This window comes from Aspergillus aculeatinus, assembly GCF_003184765.1.
Source record: "Aspergillus aculeatinus CBS 121060 unplaced genomic scaffold BO66scaffold_20, whole genome shotgun sequence".
NCBI lineage: Eukaryota > Fungi > Ascomycota > Eurotiomycetes > Eurotiales > Aspergillaceae > Aspergillus > Aspergillus aculeatinus.
In genome coordinates this window covers 202,019-217,855 of record NW_020291489.1, presented here as the reverse complement: position 1 = coordinate 217,855, position 15,837 = coordinate 202,019, and the positions used below count along the sequence as shown (strand labels likewise).

The window sequence follows — 15,837 nt, the reverse complement described above, 5'->3', positions numbered from 1 at the left end:
TATCGGCGTCACCGTTCTTCGGCAGTCATTGACCATCTTTGGCAAGCACTCGGTGATTTTTCCCCATGGCTTCAGATGGTCCGGATCCTCAGAGCCTGAAATCATGGCAGGATGCATTCCAATATCCAATTCCAACCGTGCGCCGCGTGGAGCAGGAGCTGCGGCGGGACATTGCGAGCAATAAGGAGAGACTCCGAGCTCTGGTTGGGTATGCCGTGGTCGCCCCGGGATTTGGATTGACAGGCGGCTGATTGTTGCTTGTGCATATAGGACGCGATATAGAGAGCTTGTGGGGACCGCCGAGAAGATCGTTTCTATGAATCGTGAGATGGAGGAGGTGGATTCAACGCTGGCGGACATAGGCCGAAGGTGTAACCCGCGGTTAATGGAGAAAACGTACACCCATGTCCAGGCAGTCGCGTCGAATAAGGGTATAGCTCGTTCTAAGCGCGCGATTGATTCGCTATATACTGATGGCTTGTACCAGACTCCCCCGAGCGAGCTCTCACAGGCCAGCTTGCCTTACTTCATCGCTCCGCAGTGTCGATGTCGAGGCTCCTCAGACGGCGAGGCCCGCTCCTACTCATCGCCAAGCTCATGGTCATCTCACGGCTGCTTCATAAGACCCTATCGCAACAACCGACAGTGCCGCCCTTCGTCGAGAACCTCCGCAATCAACTCGCTTCCCTCCGCCGAACCCTGCTGCGAAGAGTCGATAAGCGCCTTGCTCCTGCCAAGTCAACGCCAGACGAGATCATTGAAGCGCTGGCTGCTTACTGCCTAGCCACCAGCTCTTCTTCAGACGATGCGATCCGATACTTCCATCAAATACGTCTAGATGCTATTGGGAGCCAGCTCGAACTCAATGACCCTCCAGGCGAGAACATCCTGAACAGCTTGCGCCTTTACATTCGCACGTTACAAACTTCCAAGGTCCTACTTTCGCGGCGGCTGTCCGACGTACTAAACAAGTTGAAAGCGCGGCCACTTCTCACAGACCCCGAGGTTTGCGGCCTAGACGATCTGGACCTTGGTGTCCTAGGCCGATGGGTAACTTCAGATGTCAGCAACTTCACCCCTTGGATCAAATTGAGCGAATTGTCCAGGGCGGAAGTCGATAACATCATCAAGTCGTGGTCAGAAGCTGCCTTCGACAAGTATATGCAGGGGTCTCGAGAGTCATTGAAGAACTGGTCGGATTTCTCTAAACTTCTTACACTTCGTGAACAAGTGTTAGAACTATGGTTAGGCTCCCGGAGCTCAACGCCCGCCCACTCGTCTCTACAGGTGCTGGAGGGCATCAGGTCTGTTTTGAACGAACGACTCACCGGTATTCTGGCGGACCAAGCAAAGGACTTGGACAAGTTCGGCCAAAGTATTGCATCCACCGTCGCGGGCTGGAGCAATTTGGATCACACATACTCCCACTCACTTTGGGACGAGCATCTCATCTCAATCGACTACTCCGATGGCTCCGCTTACTTCAAAGAAGCTGTCGTGGATAGGCTTTTGGGAAGAGACGGGGACATTGTCATATCTCTCGGAAAGTACCAAGCTTGGCTTGTGTCGGTAGACAAGTCCAAAAGCTCTATCGACGCTTTGCGCCGAATTCGATGGTCTGATATTATCGATGAAGGCGAGGACGAAGACTTGGACGTGGACATTCCGGGAATCTTGACTGATGATGATCCCCGGTTGCTGCGTGAGGCTCTCGAGGCTGCTATCAAGGAAGCTTTCGAGACTCTTGATCGTTCCCTTTGCGAGATCTTCAAAGCGCTCAAGGATCCGAGCCTGAATGAGCAGGTCGCATTTCTGCTCAAGCTCATCAGACTAATCCAGAGAGAGCTACCCATCGACTTTATCCCGGTAGGCTACGCATTCGCTGATAGTGTTATCCCTCAATTACAAGAGATACTTGCTGCCGAGATAGTGGCGCACACGAGGCCATGGAGCTCGCCAGCTAGCGCAACTAAAAAGGCTCGAGAACTCCCAGGTCGCTCCCTTTGGGAAGGTGACCCAGCAATCCCTGTGCAACCGTCACCATCGGCGTTCAAATTCCTGCGCCGACTAGCGAGAAGTATGAGTCAATATGGCCCCGGGCTTTGGGATGCCTCGACCGTTCGATGTTTCAAGAGAACTGTACAGAAAGAACTTGTCAAACCGATTGCCTCTAGGATGGAAGAATTCAAGTCACTTTCTGTTCAGAATGGGGCTACTGATTCTGAAGCGGAAGTCAACGATGGCGAAGCGCCAAATTCGAACGGGGATGAGACTCCACAGCAAAAGGCCGAAACGAAGATCGCTGACCCATATAAATATCTTCAAGACCATATGATCCAGCTATATTTTGACGCCTCTTACTTCAAATCTGCCTTTGAAGTTGGTGACTCGGAGGCGAGCCACTTGGCGGACGTACTGGAAACGATTCGCGGAGAGCTTGAACCTCAATTGCAGGTTGCGAAGAAGATTGACAAAGCGGCCCATGAGCACTGGAAGCGAACCTACCTTCTATTCGGTCTTCTGGCAGAGAAGGTCGAGGCATAAGGTGTACAGTTGTTCTTGTATATAAAGGCATTATATTATCCACACTAGAACTGCACAAATGAACAGGTTCCATACCAATCGCAATCCCTGTATAGATGTCCATAATAGGAGTAGCGTCCGCGGGGGAAACTCACCGCCCACGTCACGTTTCCGCCGGTGACAATGACTTCGCCGCGGGAAAAGGCAATGCGTTCATCTCCTTCTGACCATTCTCATGCTGGTTGTTGCTCGCAGTCGCAGTGCTCCCTGACCTCTTCTACTGTCCCTGCTCAGCCTTCAATCCCTTCACCATGGCCACTCCCAGGCTTCCTTTCCTTTATCCGAACCTCATGCGAGCGGTCCGATCATGCGAACCCGCGACCCACCGCTCCATTCGCGCTCCATACTCCAGCAACCAGCAAGCCCCCTTCCACACTGGTCGAAGATACGCCCCAGAAACCTACCATCGACGATACGGACCTGCCGCAGAAGCCAACCTCCCTCCCCCCTTGAAGCCCAAAGACGGTTCCTCTGAGAAACAAGCTCCCGCATCCCCAGGCCAGGAAACCAGCGCTCCGAGTCCTGCCGCGCAAGAACAGTCATCGTCCAAGGAGGACAAGGCCAAAGCTCCTGAGGTCGACTCTCCCCAACCCAAAGATAAAGCCACGAAGTCAAAACCGGCCAGTGAAAGCAGCGTGACTCCAGAGAAGGCGGAGCTGGATTCCACGCCAAAGCCCAAGAAAGACACCGAGCCCACGATCTCCGACCTCCAAGACACCACCACCGCCGCCTCTAGCAAAGAGGCAGTCCCCATACTCTCCACCAACAACAACACTACCAATAATAGCAACAATGAGCGCCACTCGCCCGAGGAAACACAGTTCAACCCGCACATCCTCAAGCAGAATCCCCTGGAGGGCGTCCTCCACATGCCGTCCCCGTCCTCCTACCTGACAACGGGCGGCGGCGCCGCCCCTGACCCGACGAGCAACCCCCCGAACCTCTCCCCGGCGCCCTACGTGCACTACTTCGACACCTACTCGCTCGTGCGGGACCTCTCCAAAAGCGGCTTCTCCGACGAGCAATCCATCACGATCATGAAGGCCGTCCGCAGCATCCTCCAGAGCAACCTCGACCTCGCGCGACAGAGCCTGACCTCCAAGTCCGACGTGGAAAACGAATCCTACCTGTTCCAGGCGGCGTGCTCGGAGCTCCAATCCTCGCTGCAGATGGCCCGAGGCTCCGAGATGCAACGGCAGCGCGCGTCCCGGACCCAGCTGCAGCACGAGGCGGACATCCTCTCCCAGCGATTGAACCAGGAACTCGCCGGGCTGAAGGACGACATCAAGGGCATGTTCAATGACCACAAGATGTCGACGCGCGAGCAGCAGCGCAACATCGACACTTCGGTGCAGGAGCTCAACTATAAGATCACGGTGTCGCTGAATAGTGATGGCAAGAGCGAGATCGAAGGTCTGCGGTGGATCCTGACAAGGCGAGCGGCGATGGCCATCGCCACTAGTGCTTGTGAGTCACCGATCCCTCCCCCTCCCCCCTCCCGTCTTGTTATCCCGGGTTGAATGCTGACGCGCGCAGCAGTCATGATCATCCTCTTCCTCAAGTACTACTCCGTGCGCAAAAGCGAGGAGAAGAGCAAGAAGAAAGCCGACAAGCCGCCCAACGAGGCCAAGGAAAGTCGGGTCATCACTCCGGACCCCGTCCGGAAGCCCAAGTCGACACCGGCCCCGACCATGATCCATCTGGGCGAGTCTCTGGGTTAAGTGAACCACACCTCGGCTCAGGCCTGAATCTCGCCAGTGCCTCTAATTGACACACCCTTATTTCCCTTGTATAACCACTTTTCCCACTTCATAGACTTCTTTCTCTCCCTTCCTTGGCGGGTCTGACGGATGACCTGATCGATCAACCTTGACTGTTTCCATATCCATATTAGATTCTCCTTGCATCTGTGATCTTACCTTAGACATATACATACTCACTCGTCCTGTCCTGTCCCCCAAACTGACCACCCGCTACTCCGCCGCTGACTCATGTCGATACCCCATCGCCCCCTCTTTTCTTCACAAAGTTTCGCATCCGAATAGCCCGGTTGAGCGTATAGATAGAAAAAAATACATTTCACATCGCATTATGTTCTATCAACAATCATCCACGCCTCTATAAATCCCCTTGCGTATCTGCTTAGTCTATAACCTCTTCATATATGCAAAGAAGGGAACAGAAAAAAGTAACAAGAGCCACAAACAAAATCAAAACAAATTCGCGCAAAAGACTTTGTTATCATGATCTGCGTACAACAGAGCAAGTCGGCAGAGAGGAGAGTCTTAATTCCCTCCTCCTTCTTTACTCAAAGCCTTTTTCCACATATCATCCTGGCGCATGGAATGTCATATACCATTAGCAAAGTAATCAACAAGAAATCATGTACGTCATAGCTCCCTTCTCCACTTCTCTTTCAATTATACAGGAAAAGATAGAGAAAATATGCAGAGGGGTCAAACAAAGTCACATCACAGCAAATAGACAGGAAAAAGGACGGGAGCAAGATGAACAGGAAAAATACAATTCTCAAGTGCAGGATGAAGGAAACGATGGGGAGAACAACAAGGGTTTGATTCGCAATTGATGGACAAGAATAAAATGGCCGAGGGAGGTTTTGAATATACGCGGGGAAAAGGACAAGGAGGAGGATAGCGTGCGTGGCTTAGAAGTCCATCCGCAGCGCAATACTGGGCATGCTCTGTTGTTCATGGTCCGAGTAGGCGCGGTCGCGGCCCTGCTTGGTCCCCGCGCCGGAGGTTGCGTCGGCACTGCGCAGGATATCCTCGAGGAGGGTCTTCTGGGCGGGCTGCATGGTGGCTACCAGGGCGCGGAAGATGGCTTGGTTGGCTTTGGCGAGCTCGAGCAGGTGAGCGGAGGTCTCGGTATACACGGCGGAGCCCTCGCGGTCGGCGCGGGCAAGGAGGGCGGACATGACGAGGGACATGGCGGTGGGCGTGGCGTCCGCGGAGAAGACGGCGGTCGTGACGCAGGAGACCAGGGTGCGCGCGATGACAGTTCTAGAATTCTCCGGGTCGTCGGCCACGTCGCCGTTCTCCTTGGGACAGCCGACGTAGAACCCGATGAGGCGCGGGGTGAGGTAGCGGGCAATGCTCTCGCTGGTGGTTGATTTGGGGGAAGAAGTGAGGAGGATGGAGCGAATACAGCCCGCGGCGACGTTGGCGAGACCAACGTCCTGGAGGCAGTCGAGTAGTTCGTCTAGGACGCAGGGAATGACTGGGTCGTGCGGTGGGATAAGGTGACCCCCGGTGGTGAGCAGGATAGCGATCGCCAAAAGCGTATTCTTCGCGCAGGGTAACGACGACTCGGACTCTCGCCGTTGCGCGATGGTCAGCGTCGTGAGGAAGCGAGTCAGGCAACCGCGTAACTGGCGGGACACGACGGCCAGGTTCTCGGGGTCGTCTGGCCCAAAGTCCCGGTTGTTGCTGACGCTGCTGATGAAGTGCTTGAACGTGGGGAGCGCTTGGGGGACGACTTCGGCTTGGCATAGGCCCGTCGCTAGAATTGTACTGAAGATATGTAGAATACATGCGTTGAGGTCATTGCGGATAATGGAAGGGAATATTGAGGCGACATTGACCAGCGAGGAGAGGGAGAGCCGGATGAGCGACAAGGCGTCTTCTGATCCAACGCTAAACCGTGCAAGAGGCGTGGACTCTCGCAAGTTAGGTAGTAGTCCCGCAAGGACAAGGATGATGCTTCTCGTCAACTCGAAAAGCTGTTCGATGTCATCGGAAAGATGGTCATCTCGACCCTCGCTTCCCTTTGCTGACGGATGGTCTAAAGAGAGGTTGCGTGCAATTTCCACGATCACGTTCTGTATAGGGGTGCCTTCAGTCAAAGCAAGGCGGTCAAGCGAATCCATTGTCTCTGAGAAGATAGCGTCCTGATAGATTGCGTTGCCGGAGATCACTGGTCGTAGGATTCTCTTAAGTGCTTGGAGGATTTCCAGTCTTTGTGACGGGGTGGTGGACTGGTCAACCAAAGCCTCAAATGCAAGACCAAAGAGAACAAAAAAGAAAGCGACAGGCTCGTCGCGATAATTGATGTCGTGGCCTTTGCTTCCGATCTCTCCTTTCGGCGCATCCTGTTCCTCTTCATCCGATTTTTTCGACTCCTCAAGATCGGACTTGCCGTCTAACGCGTCAAAGACAAAATCAATATCCTTCTCGACCAACCCAGCAATTGCATCGACAAGGTTCAACCAGGAATCTTGGTAGAACTGGAAAGAAAAAGTAAATATACAGCAAGTTCATGTGTCAATCGAGTCTCATCATACCTTCAAGAGTGTCTCACGGTTCAATGCAGCGTACACTTCGTCTAAGTCGCCCCCTAATGGACCTGTGCCCAGGCTCCCCGAAATATCTGGCTCGAATCTCAACCGTGCGTACTCCTGAAGAGAGGAGAGCCAGAGGGGCGTGAGCTTGGTGAGGTATGGCTGAACGACCTCGTTCAGGTATTCTTGCTCGATACTAGCGATCTGCAGCCGTGCCCAGGCTGAATACAACGCCATTTTAACCATGACCCTGGCATTGGAATTAAGCCCCTTCAGTTCGCCGATTTCGGTCGTATCCAAGTTATCTTGGGTCCATTAGCCAACACCGATGCAAAAGCTTGATGAGCACACTCACTAGAGAAATTCTCAAGGCCAAGAACCAGAAGTTTCAGAATCCTGCCCATTCGCTCTACGTTCGTCACAATGCCTGTCGCAATGAATGTTGCTGAGACATTGATGGCCTCAGACGCAAGTTCGGCAGACGAGTCAGCAGCAAAAGCCGGGGTCAGAGCCGATCCAATTTGAGCCTGATATTGCTCGAGCAGAGACGCCTCCGTGAAATCCGGGTCTGGAGTCTTTCCAAACATCTGGTGCCGTATGTCAGTAAGATCTTTCCGAAGACGGGAACAGGCAGGAATCATACTCTTAGAACCTGGTCGATAATCTTCAGTCCCCAGATGCGGAGCTCTATCACATTTGCTGTAGAGGCCGAGAACGCCATCCTGACAATGTCTCCGACCTTTTGTTGTAAAGCAAGTTCAGCGGGAATGACTTGATCAGGCAGAATCGCTTCCTGTACGATACACAGGAGTTCACTCAGACAACTCATAACAAAGTTCCGCGTTTGCCATTTTAGCAGTTCCTGTCCGGAGACTGCGTCATGGGCTCCGTCAGACTGTCCGGCACCAGCAATTGCGGACGCAAAACCTGCAACCTCGTCATCCGGCATATCGTTGGCCGATGGCTTCACAGCAGATGTAAGAGGGGGTTCTTCCGCTTTGATGCGCGTCTTGGTCAAGGTATTGTGGCAGCGCTGGATCCAAAGCTCCGTCTCTTCGAGCGCTGTCTGCTGCATCCAATCTTGGATCATGCCTTTCAGAATCGGATTGTCAGGCATATCATCAAACGCAAGCCAAATTTCCTCTTCAAGCGCCGGAGTGGCGGTGCGGATAACAGAAGCGGCATCTCTTTTCATCAGATTGCTGAGACCTCGGATAGCCACATCTCTCATGAGAGGATTATTAGCAGAAAGCTCAACCTGCAACCGTTTGACATATCCAGAGAAGTCGACGTATGCCGGCGCATACAGTGAGAGATGATCCAGGCACTTCGAACTCTCCGTGACCAGGGCCGAGTTGTCCTCCAGCTGGAATTGCCTGAGCAGGGTGAGGATGAGGTTTCGCGTCTTCGCAATGTCTTGGAGGTCAGGTCCCAGCACATTAATTAACGAGTCAACACAGCGACTGATGAGCACAGGAGTAAGGAAGGTCATCTCAATATTGGATGTAGCCAAGGTCGCGGCCTCCTCATTGTGGGTATCCGCGTTGTACAACTGAGCGAGCATTCCGAGAGAACTCGAGACGAAAGGCGAAAAGGTCAACCCCGCGGAGTTCGCAACTCGTTCTAAACCACCCAGAGCCCAGAAGTGGACCACTGGGTGAGGGTCGTTACATAAAGACATTAAGACGCCAACGATGGTTTTGAGATGCAGACCAGCTGCCATGCCGCCGACTTGGGAATGAATGCAACCTAGAGCAGCAGCGCAACCAGCACGGGCATTAGGCTCTCTATTTTCAACAATTTTATCCACAAGCCAATTAATTTGTGTATTTGTGAAGGTGTTGCCGGAGCTCTCGCACAGCCGCCCAAGCGCCTCGGCGCCGACTGTGCGGACGATTAGGTCGGGATCGGTGACGAATTTCTGTCATCGTTAATCTTTCCGTCTTATCTGCAAAAGTTACATACACTATTGTCTCACCTGAACAAGCTCCTGTAGGACTTTATCAGTGGCGGGGTTGAGCCTCCCAGCTCCGGGGCCAATCTCCTTGACCGATACTTTGAGTGCATGAAGAAGCGCCACAGCAACGTTGACTATCATAGCAGCCTTGCGACCAGGGTTTCGCTGGAGGCTGGGCGATGCGAGATATGTTGCAATCTGCTCTACACTGCTTTCCTGAACCTTGGGGGCGTGCAGTGAAATAGCCACGGAAAAGAGATCGATGGCCGCATTCACGACACCAGTTGCGTGCGGATCAGCCACAAGACAATCTCCTTGTCTCGATGAATAGAGCAGGACCGAGTCGTGTTCGCTTGCAGGAAAGATTGGGAATGTCAACTGTTCATGTCAGTACGAAGTCAGAAGCAGATACGTATGTCTTCAACTTACAGCGTCATCGATACTTTGATCTACCGAATCGACTGCAGACCATGATGGCCCATTCTCATTGTCATTCTTGCCATTAAGCGCCGCGCGAACGTACTCACGGGTGATACCTGTCACCCCGAATCCGTAATTATCGCAGAGATCCCATAAGGTGTCAAACTGCGCGGTTGAGGCTGCAATCGAGCTTTCCAAGGGACCTGCCTGGGCAGCATCGGGATCTGCGAAGGAGGAAATTGCCAGACTCAAGAGGCTAGATTGAGAGATGACGTCGCCACGACTCAAGGGATGGACGTGAAGTAGCTTGGAGAAACACTGAAGAACACGTCGTCGGACCATTGTTTCGATATCGTGCAACTGTAACGATGGGTGGAGCCGCTGTGATGAATCATTTACTGACTTTTGCCGCGGGAGATCCTCAAGAAAGTCAACTGTATTCTGAAGCATTGCTGCAATTCTCTTCGCACCGTCCGCTGTGATCAATTTGCTATTGAACTCCATGAAGACCAGTAGTGCGCCTAGAGCACATTCCCTGACATGCGCAAGAAAGCTCATCTCCAATACTCCACGCTGAGCCGAGTTTTCCTTACTCAGATGAAGTGGAAGTGCATTCTTCCAAAGCAACATCAGCTGCGATAGATGTATTTTGACAAAGCTCGGCCCGAGGGGCATTAAACCTCCGATCAGGATCCAAGCGACTTGTATTTGCGTACAGGCGGCACGTAACTCGGAGTTGCTGCTGATTTTCAGGAGATCGGTTGCTTGAGTAAATACACGGGAAAACACATCAACAGACCCGTACAGAGGTTGCAGCCGAGATGTACTGAGCATGGCCGAAAGACCATTGGCATAACCAACACAGCGACGCGGCGACTGTCGCGGAGTGCCCAATTGGCCAACTTCTCTGTTCAAAGTATTCAGGCAGATGGTGACACAAGACAGCAATTGATGCGGGCAGGCGAGAACGAAATTGCGCAAACAATGCGCTGCATGTATTTGGACGGTGTAGCTGGGGTGAGACAGAACCTGCAGCAAAGCCTCACGACAAGGTTCAGCAAGAGTAGCAAATGCAGAACCAAGGAATACAATCAGGGAAGACAGTGCGCTCAAAGCGCTAGTCAAAGAGTGCTTGCTTGGCTCCCGCCGCTCCTGGACCACCTGAGGATAATCTTTGAGCACATCGTTAATCAACCATTTAGCCGCATTCAGTTGGCTAGTCTCTCGAAGCGATTCACGACCGACTGTATCTTCTAGAATGCTCTTGACAAACTTCCTTGTCATCAAAAGCCGGAACCGGTTGTACGTTACCGTAGGGTGGTTCAATAGATCGAACAGGAGGTGAGTCGCGATCTGGCCGTAGCGATCATCAATTGTCTTGTCACCTAGAATCCGCAAGACGTGCTTGTAGCATACAGCGATGCCTGCGCGAGCTCGATTAGACGTCGCACTCTTGAGGTATTGTGTAGAAAGTTGGCGAAGGAGGTCTGGAAGGAGAAAGAACAGACGTGGTTCTGCTTTCTTGGTAGTTGACGACTCTGAAACCTCGGCCTCCTCCTCGTCTTCCGTCGGTTTCGCTGTTGGTTTTCGTGACAGTCTTTTGGATTTCTTGGGCTTCGGCACAGAAGCGATTCGAGTGTCCGAAGCATGCAGTTTGGCTAGCGCGCGGGCGAGACAGGCTGCAGCGGCGTGTCGAACGGGAGCCACAGGACTGTCAATTGCCTTCCAAACCACGGTCTTTAAGTGATCAAAGTCGTTCGCATTATCGAAATATGGAGTCGTGTTCACAAGCTGTTCAAGGCAGCGACATGCGTGTACTTGGACAAACGTCGATTTGTCCCCGGTTGCGGCATTGCGGGCCTGCTTCCAGATGTCTCGGGCTGTGGCTTCGTCGACAGGAACTCCAGAGCCAACTACCACTTTTCGCAGCACGGAGAACACTGACCCACGACATCCCGTATGGTTGCTCGAGGCTTTGAGTAGCTTCAGTAAGCTTGACACAACAACTCCGGATTGCGCAAAGACACTCTCTCCGGCGACTGCGAATACCTCTCCCAGGCAGTGGGCTGCAGCGAACTTGGTTTTGAGTTCGGCCTCATTTTTGCTCGCATTCAGAGTCCCCAGCAGGTCGGTCACTGTCTCGAAAAGAACCCCGCGATCGCCCTTGCTGAAGATAGCACCGAAGCAGCGTCCCAGGTTGTTGCGAATGACTCGGGTGATTGTTGGTGACGGCAGTGTGAGGATCTTGAACAGCTCCTTTTTCAAGAATTTCTGCTGCGACGACACCTGGGCCTTATCCAATCCTGATATATGCTGGACTAAGTCCGAGGTGAATGTGAGGAGGTAGAGGTCCTGTTGTTCGGAGGGGAGCGCATGAAGCTTGCTGATGTCGAGCTCCGCACGGGGAGCCGCATTGTCGGCGGCGGGAGTAGACGTAGCATTTTCGGATGTAGACATTGGGGTTCGGTCGTCCCACCTAGGGCGTCACCCATATGAGGGTTCTATATTGTATGGAAGGGTGAAGTTGGAGACAGGGTCGAAGGGGGAGGGGGGGGGTGAACGGTTGGCGACCAGGTGAGTCCGACTGGCAGTAGTTGGTCTACTCGCCGACCAAGGCTTACAATACGTAGTTACGGTAGTCGATTGGGCCGGGCCCCCTTAAGCGGGCACTTGGCCTCATTTCCGGGGGCGGTGGCGGAGAAACTGTTGGGCCGGCCCCGCTATCAGATTGAAAGATGCGGTCCGATTGTACTGTGTGCACTGCACTTAAAGATGCATTTGCTCCATGCCGCTCCGGGAGCAGAAATGGGGCTGCCCGCTAATCAATAATATTTCCCGGTCCACATCACAATGGCCTCCTTAGTGAGCAGAAGCCTGATGCAGCAGCGCGCTGCTCGCATCAACCAGCTCACGTACACTACCTGCCGTAGCTTCACCAGCAGCTCCCCGTGGTCTGCAGGACACAACCGTTGGTCTAAAATCAAGCACGATAAGGCGAAGGAAGACAAATTGAAAAGCAAGGAGCGTCAACTCATGAACAAGGAAATCAGCACGGCAATTCATTGTGAGAATCCCAGTTCGCTCAACCTTTTCACTGTAATGTCTATGCTAATTCGGCCTAGTGTGGGGACCCGATCCGGAGTACAATCCGCGCCTGACCCTTGCCCTCTCGAATGCGAAGCGAGCCGGAATACCTAAGAATGTTATTGAAGCGGCTCTGGCGCGGGGAAAGGGCATAAGTTTGACGGGCGAGGCGCTGGAACAAGTCACTGTTGAGGCTATCCTGCCCCATAACGTCGCGGTCGTGATTGAATGCCAGACCGACTCAAAAGCCCGTCTATTGCAAGACGTTAGACATACTATCAAGAACGCTGGAGGAGCTGCTACCCCAACCATTTATCTGTTCGAGAAGAAAGGTAGAATTGTTTTCGAGAAAAAGGATGGCGTGGACCCAGATGATTATTTAGATCAGGCTATTGAAGCAGGCGCAACCGATATCACATCGGATGATGAAGGCCGCCTGATTGTCTTCACAGATCCCACGGAAACAAAGAGTGTGGGAGAATCGCTGTCAAAAGCCATTGGACTTTCAGTCGAAGAACTAGAGATATTCTGGGACCCAAACAAGGACACTATGGTGGATATCACAGACGAGGAGCACGTGAGACAGATCGAGACCGTCATGGGCAAGCTTCGAGAGGAGCCATGCGTGAACGATATTTACATGAACACGCGCCAGGCGTTCTGACAGGTTGCGGGCCCTGGTTGAGGTGTCTACAGCCCCGCGCACTTAAAGAATTGTATTATAGAATTAGAATGCCATACTAAATGTATCATAAATAGTATCACGAAGAAAGCTTACTTGAAGGCAGTCACCATCTAGTGTGCACTAATGACGTTGGAATCTAAAGCAATCATTCCTTCCTCAATGCTTTCATGGTGCTGCGCATCAAATTCCCAATCCCGACATTTCCTGTCGCATCCAACCAGTCGAGCATCCGAACACGGTACTCCTGCCAGGTCAGCTTCACGCCGCCCTCTTTTTCGAGGGCACTGAGTGCTTTCTGAGTCACGGGCCTTTGTAGTTTTGGTTTACTCTCGTCAATGCCGTTATCCTCCTCAATATCTGCAAAACATGCTGCCGACAAATTGCATAGAGCGACATGGTGACTCAGAGAAAATACAGATGAGATGGTGAACAAGAAATTGGCTTCTCGCTTTTTGTCCCGTGAGTTATCGTTCATATTGCGGATAAACCGAGTGAGGGCGTTGACTGTGGGCGCCGGAATCAGGCAACCTAGTGCATTAGGGTCTTCCGAGTTGAGTCCGCGGTTGCGCCAGAGCAAATTGCAGATGTCCATTATATATCCATTGAATTGACCCACAAGGTCTGTCGGATATAGTGAGTCGGTAGAGTGAGGGACCTGCAACGCTGGAGATGTGAGAGAAGCTTCGAATGACGACTTGTAGGTTGCAAGGACTGAGCTCATGATCGATATAACCGAGCTAATCGGGGTGAATACAAGGGTGTAGACTGTCGGAGCGAGAGGAATCGTAAGACGGATGCTGCCATTCGACGATGCATGCGAAAATAATTCAGCCAAGGTGCAGTAGAAATCAAGGACGGACAATGTAGCAGGCTTTGGCCTTTCACTTCCGCCGTCTGCTGTAGGCTGGATTGTAGACTCGAGACTCGACAAAGCCAAGAGTTCTGCGTGTGAGATAAGGCGCCCCAGTGGCTTATACTCATGGGCGCTGAAGGGTTGAGATCTCAGGCGCACACCCCATCGACGGATCAACAAAGAGTAGAAGTCTAGAAGAACCGATTGAGAGTGAGGCGTGCCGTCTAATACTGAGGCCTCCACATGGTGTAAGAACTCCTGCCGCAGGGGTTCATATTCTTGGAGAGGTAAATATGATAGTAAATAGAGCACTTTCTCTTGATTGTCATAGCCGTTCCACAGAAGGACATATTGTTGCAGGAATGGGAGCAAGGCGTGGGGTATTTCCTGTGGTCGAGTAAGTATACACGATAGACGAAACTGGGCCGGAGGCCATACCTTTGTATATTGCGCATAGTTCAGTGCAAGGTCTAGAATGTGTCCGAGCGACTCTAGCCCTTCTTGATCATGATTCTGGATGCGGTCTAATTGATCATCAAGGAAGCCTTTCAGCCAATTATTCAGACGTTGGTGCGCAGCCTCGGGCTGAGCCAGAAAGAGATACTTCTGAGCCAAAGCGTCTCCCATCATGGATATTATCTGGTTAGGGAGTTCAATGCGATCAAGTCTTTCGACAAAGTGTTCCACACTGCGCAACTCCTCCAACGCGGTATGGTATAAGAAAACGCGCGATGTTTGGACATCAGGCACAATAACCTCCATTTTCCCTCGCTTGACGAGTCCGCGATGCACTACCTGGAAATTTGACGGCTGAGTAGCCTGAAGCTTCTCCGAATGCGTTTCTTGGACCTGTCTTACGTGAGCTGTCCACTCAGGATCAGGGTGTTTAAAGAACAATGCTGTTCGCCCTGAAGGTACAAAATCGCCCACAATGACATCCGGGCAGTAGTTCTTGAAAGCCCTGAGTAGAGTAAGAAGCTCTTTATCGTCACCTCCAGAAGCACCGAGAAGCTCCATCAGTGCCTGGATCCTGAAAGGTTTGACGTGTTTGCGCCTGGTGATAAGCGAGAGCAGGTGGCACAGAGGCTTTCGCAAGCTTATCATGTCAAGATGATTGAAGAGTACCGCATAGAGCTTTAATAGGTGGGACCTATCATCCAGAAAATCGTATACAAGAATCAGCCATCGCAGAAGCAGAGCCTGCGTCGCCGGACTGGGCTTTGTCTTGGCAGGTCCTAGGCAGCATACAACTTGGGTGACGATCTTTGAGGATATCCGTTCTTGTGGATATAAGTTTTTGATCAGAGTGGTAATTGTTCCTTGATCAAGATGGTTGCTCTTAGTGAGGACTTTAATTAGACGTTCGAGGCCAAGCTGAGAAATCCCGCTCTCGTAGGCGCGTGTAGCTATTGTTTTGGCCAGCTGGCCAGCATCCGTGTATCGCTGCTTCGAGGGAACAAAAGCAACTGGCCAGAGTTAAAGATACAGAGCTTCAAGGTAATCGGTTGCCAGGGGACTTACCAGCTTCTAAATGCTCAATCGCATCCTGTAGGCTAGTTGGCGCGATTTCGGAGCCTGAATGGACTAGGTATTAAAACTGATAGTCAACCAAAGTCAGGTTCATGACAAACCTCTATCCGAGTCCGACGACATCGTGGTCTTATTTTTCTTATCGATCCGAGCGAATGTCTTCAGTGTAATTCTAATGCGAAATCTCCTAGCGCATGTCAGGCTGCACCGACGCCTTGTTGTTCTAGATCATCCAAGTCGCGCCGCGCGCGAATTCGAACTTGTCGCGTCAACTGCACGATACTTGACTGATTTGCCACAAAGAACAACCAGCGATAATAACACCCGCTACTCTCGACTAGAGTCCCGTCTATGGTTTCTCTTGCGTATGCAGGCTTTGATTGCCAATAAACTGGGTCGCACTCGCAGATCTGGAAGAGAGGCGCGGG

The 15,837-nt window shown here is 52.2% G+C and overlaps 5 protein-coding genes across 5 annotated transcripts; 3 read left to right on the top strand and 2 right to left on the bottom strand.

The window, feature by feature from the left end:
• Positions 1–13: 13 nt before the first annotated feature.
• Positions 14–2,595, top strand: BO66DRAFT_348318 (uncharacterized protein). Its single transcript, XM_025644648.1, has 3 exons — positions 14–208; positions 271–431; positions 488–2,595. Exons 1-3 carry the CDS (start codon positions 66–68, stop codon positions 2,542–2,544), a joined length of 2,361 nt encoding a protein of 786 aa, XP_025504704.1. The 5' UTR covers positions 14–65; the 3' UTR covers positions 2,545–2,595.
• A 166-nt stretch (positions 2,596–2,761) lies between these two features.
• On the top strand, positions 2,762–4,773 carry BO66DRAFT_391322 (uncharacterized protein). The gene is made up of 2 exons (XM_025647234.1): positions 2,762–4,050; positions 4,123–4,773. The coding sequence occupies exons 1-2, from the start codon at positions 2,835–2,837 to the stop codon at positions 4,302–4,304; spliced, it is 1,398 nt and encodes a 465-aa protein (XP_025504703.1). The 5' UTR covers positions 2,762–2,834; the 3' UTR covers positions 4,305–4,773.
• A 475-nt stretch (positions 4,774–5,248) lies between these two features.
• On the bottom strand, positions 5,249–11,714 carry BO66DRAFT_321139 (AP-1 complex accessory protein LAA1; the record flags this gene model as incomplete). The annotated part of the gene is made up of 6 exons (XM_025643706.1): positions 5,249–6,826; positions 6,884–7,185; positions 7,236–7,467; positions 7,524–8,801; positions 8,859–9,215; positions 9,267–11,714. 6 exons carry the CDS (start codon positions 11,712–11,714, stop codon positions 5,249–5,251), a joined length of 6,195 nt encoding a protein of 2,064 aa, XP_025504702.1.
• A 323-nt stretch (positions 11,715–12,037) lies between these two features.
• BO66DRAFT_372795 (post-initiation translation factor DPC29) lies at positions 12,038–13,094 on the top strand. Its single transcript, XM_025645511.1, has 2 exons — positions 12,038–12,321; positions 12,380–13,094. Exons 1-2 carry the CDS (start codon positions 12,108–12,110, stop codon positions 13,003–13,005), a joined length of 840 nt encoding a protein of 279 aa, XP_025504701.1. The 5' UTR covers positions 12,038–12,107; the 3' UTR covers positions 13,006–13,094.
• A 20-nt stretch (positions 13,095–13,114) lies between these two features.
• Positions 13,115–15,775, bottom strand: BO66DRAFT_348305 (Mis6 domain protein). Its single transcript, XM_025644647.1, has 4 exons — positions 15,511–15,775; positions 15,401–15,454; positions 14,318–15,345; positions 13,115–14,266 (listed from the first exon to the last, which is right to left on the bottom strand). The coding sequence occupies exons 1-4, from the start codon at positions 15,530–15,532 to the stop codon at positions 13,172–13,174; spliced, it is 2,199 nt and encodes a 732-aa protein (XP_025504700.1). The 5' UTR covers positions 15,533–15,775; the 3' UTR covers positions 13,115–13,171.
• Positions 15,776–15,837: the final 62 nt, after the last annotated feature.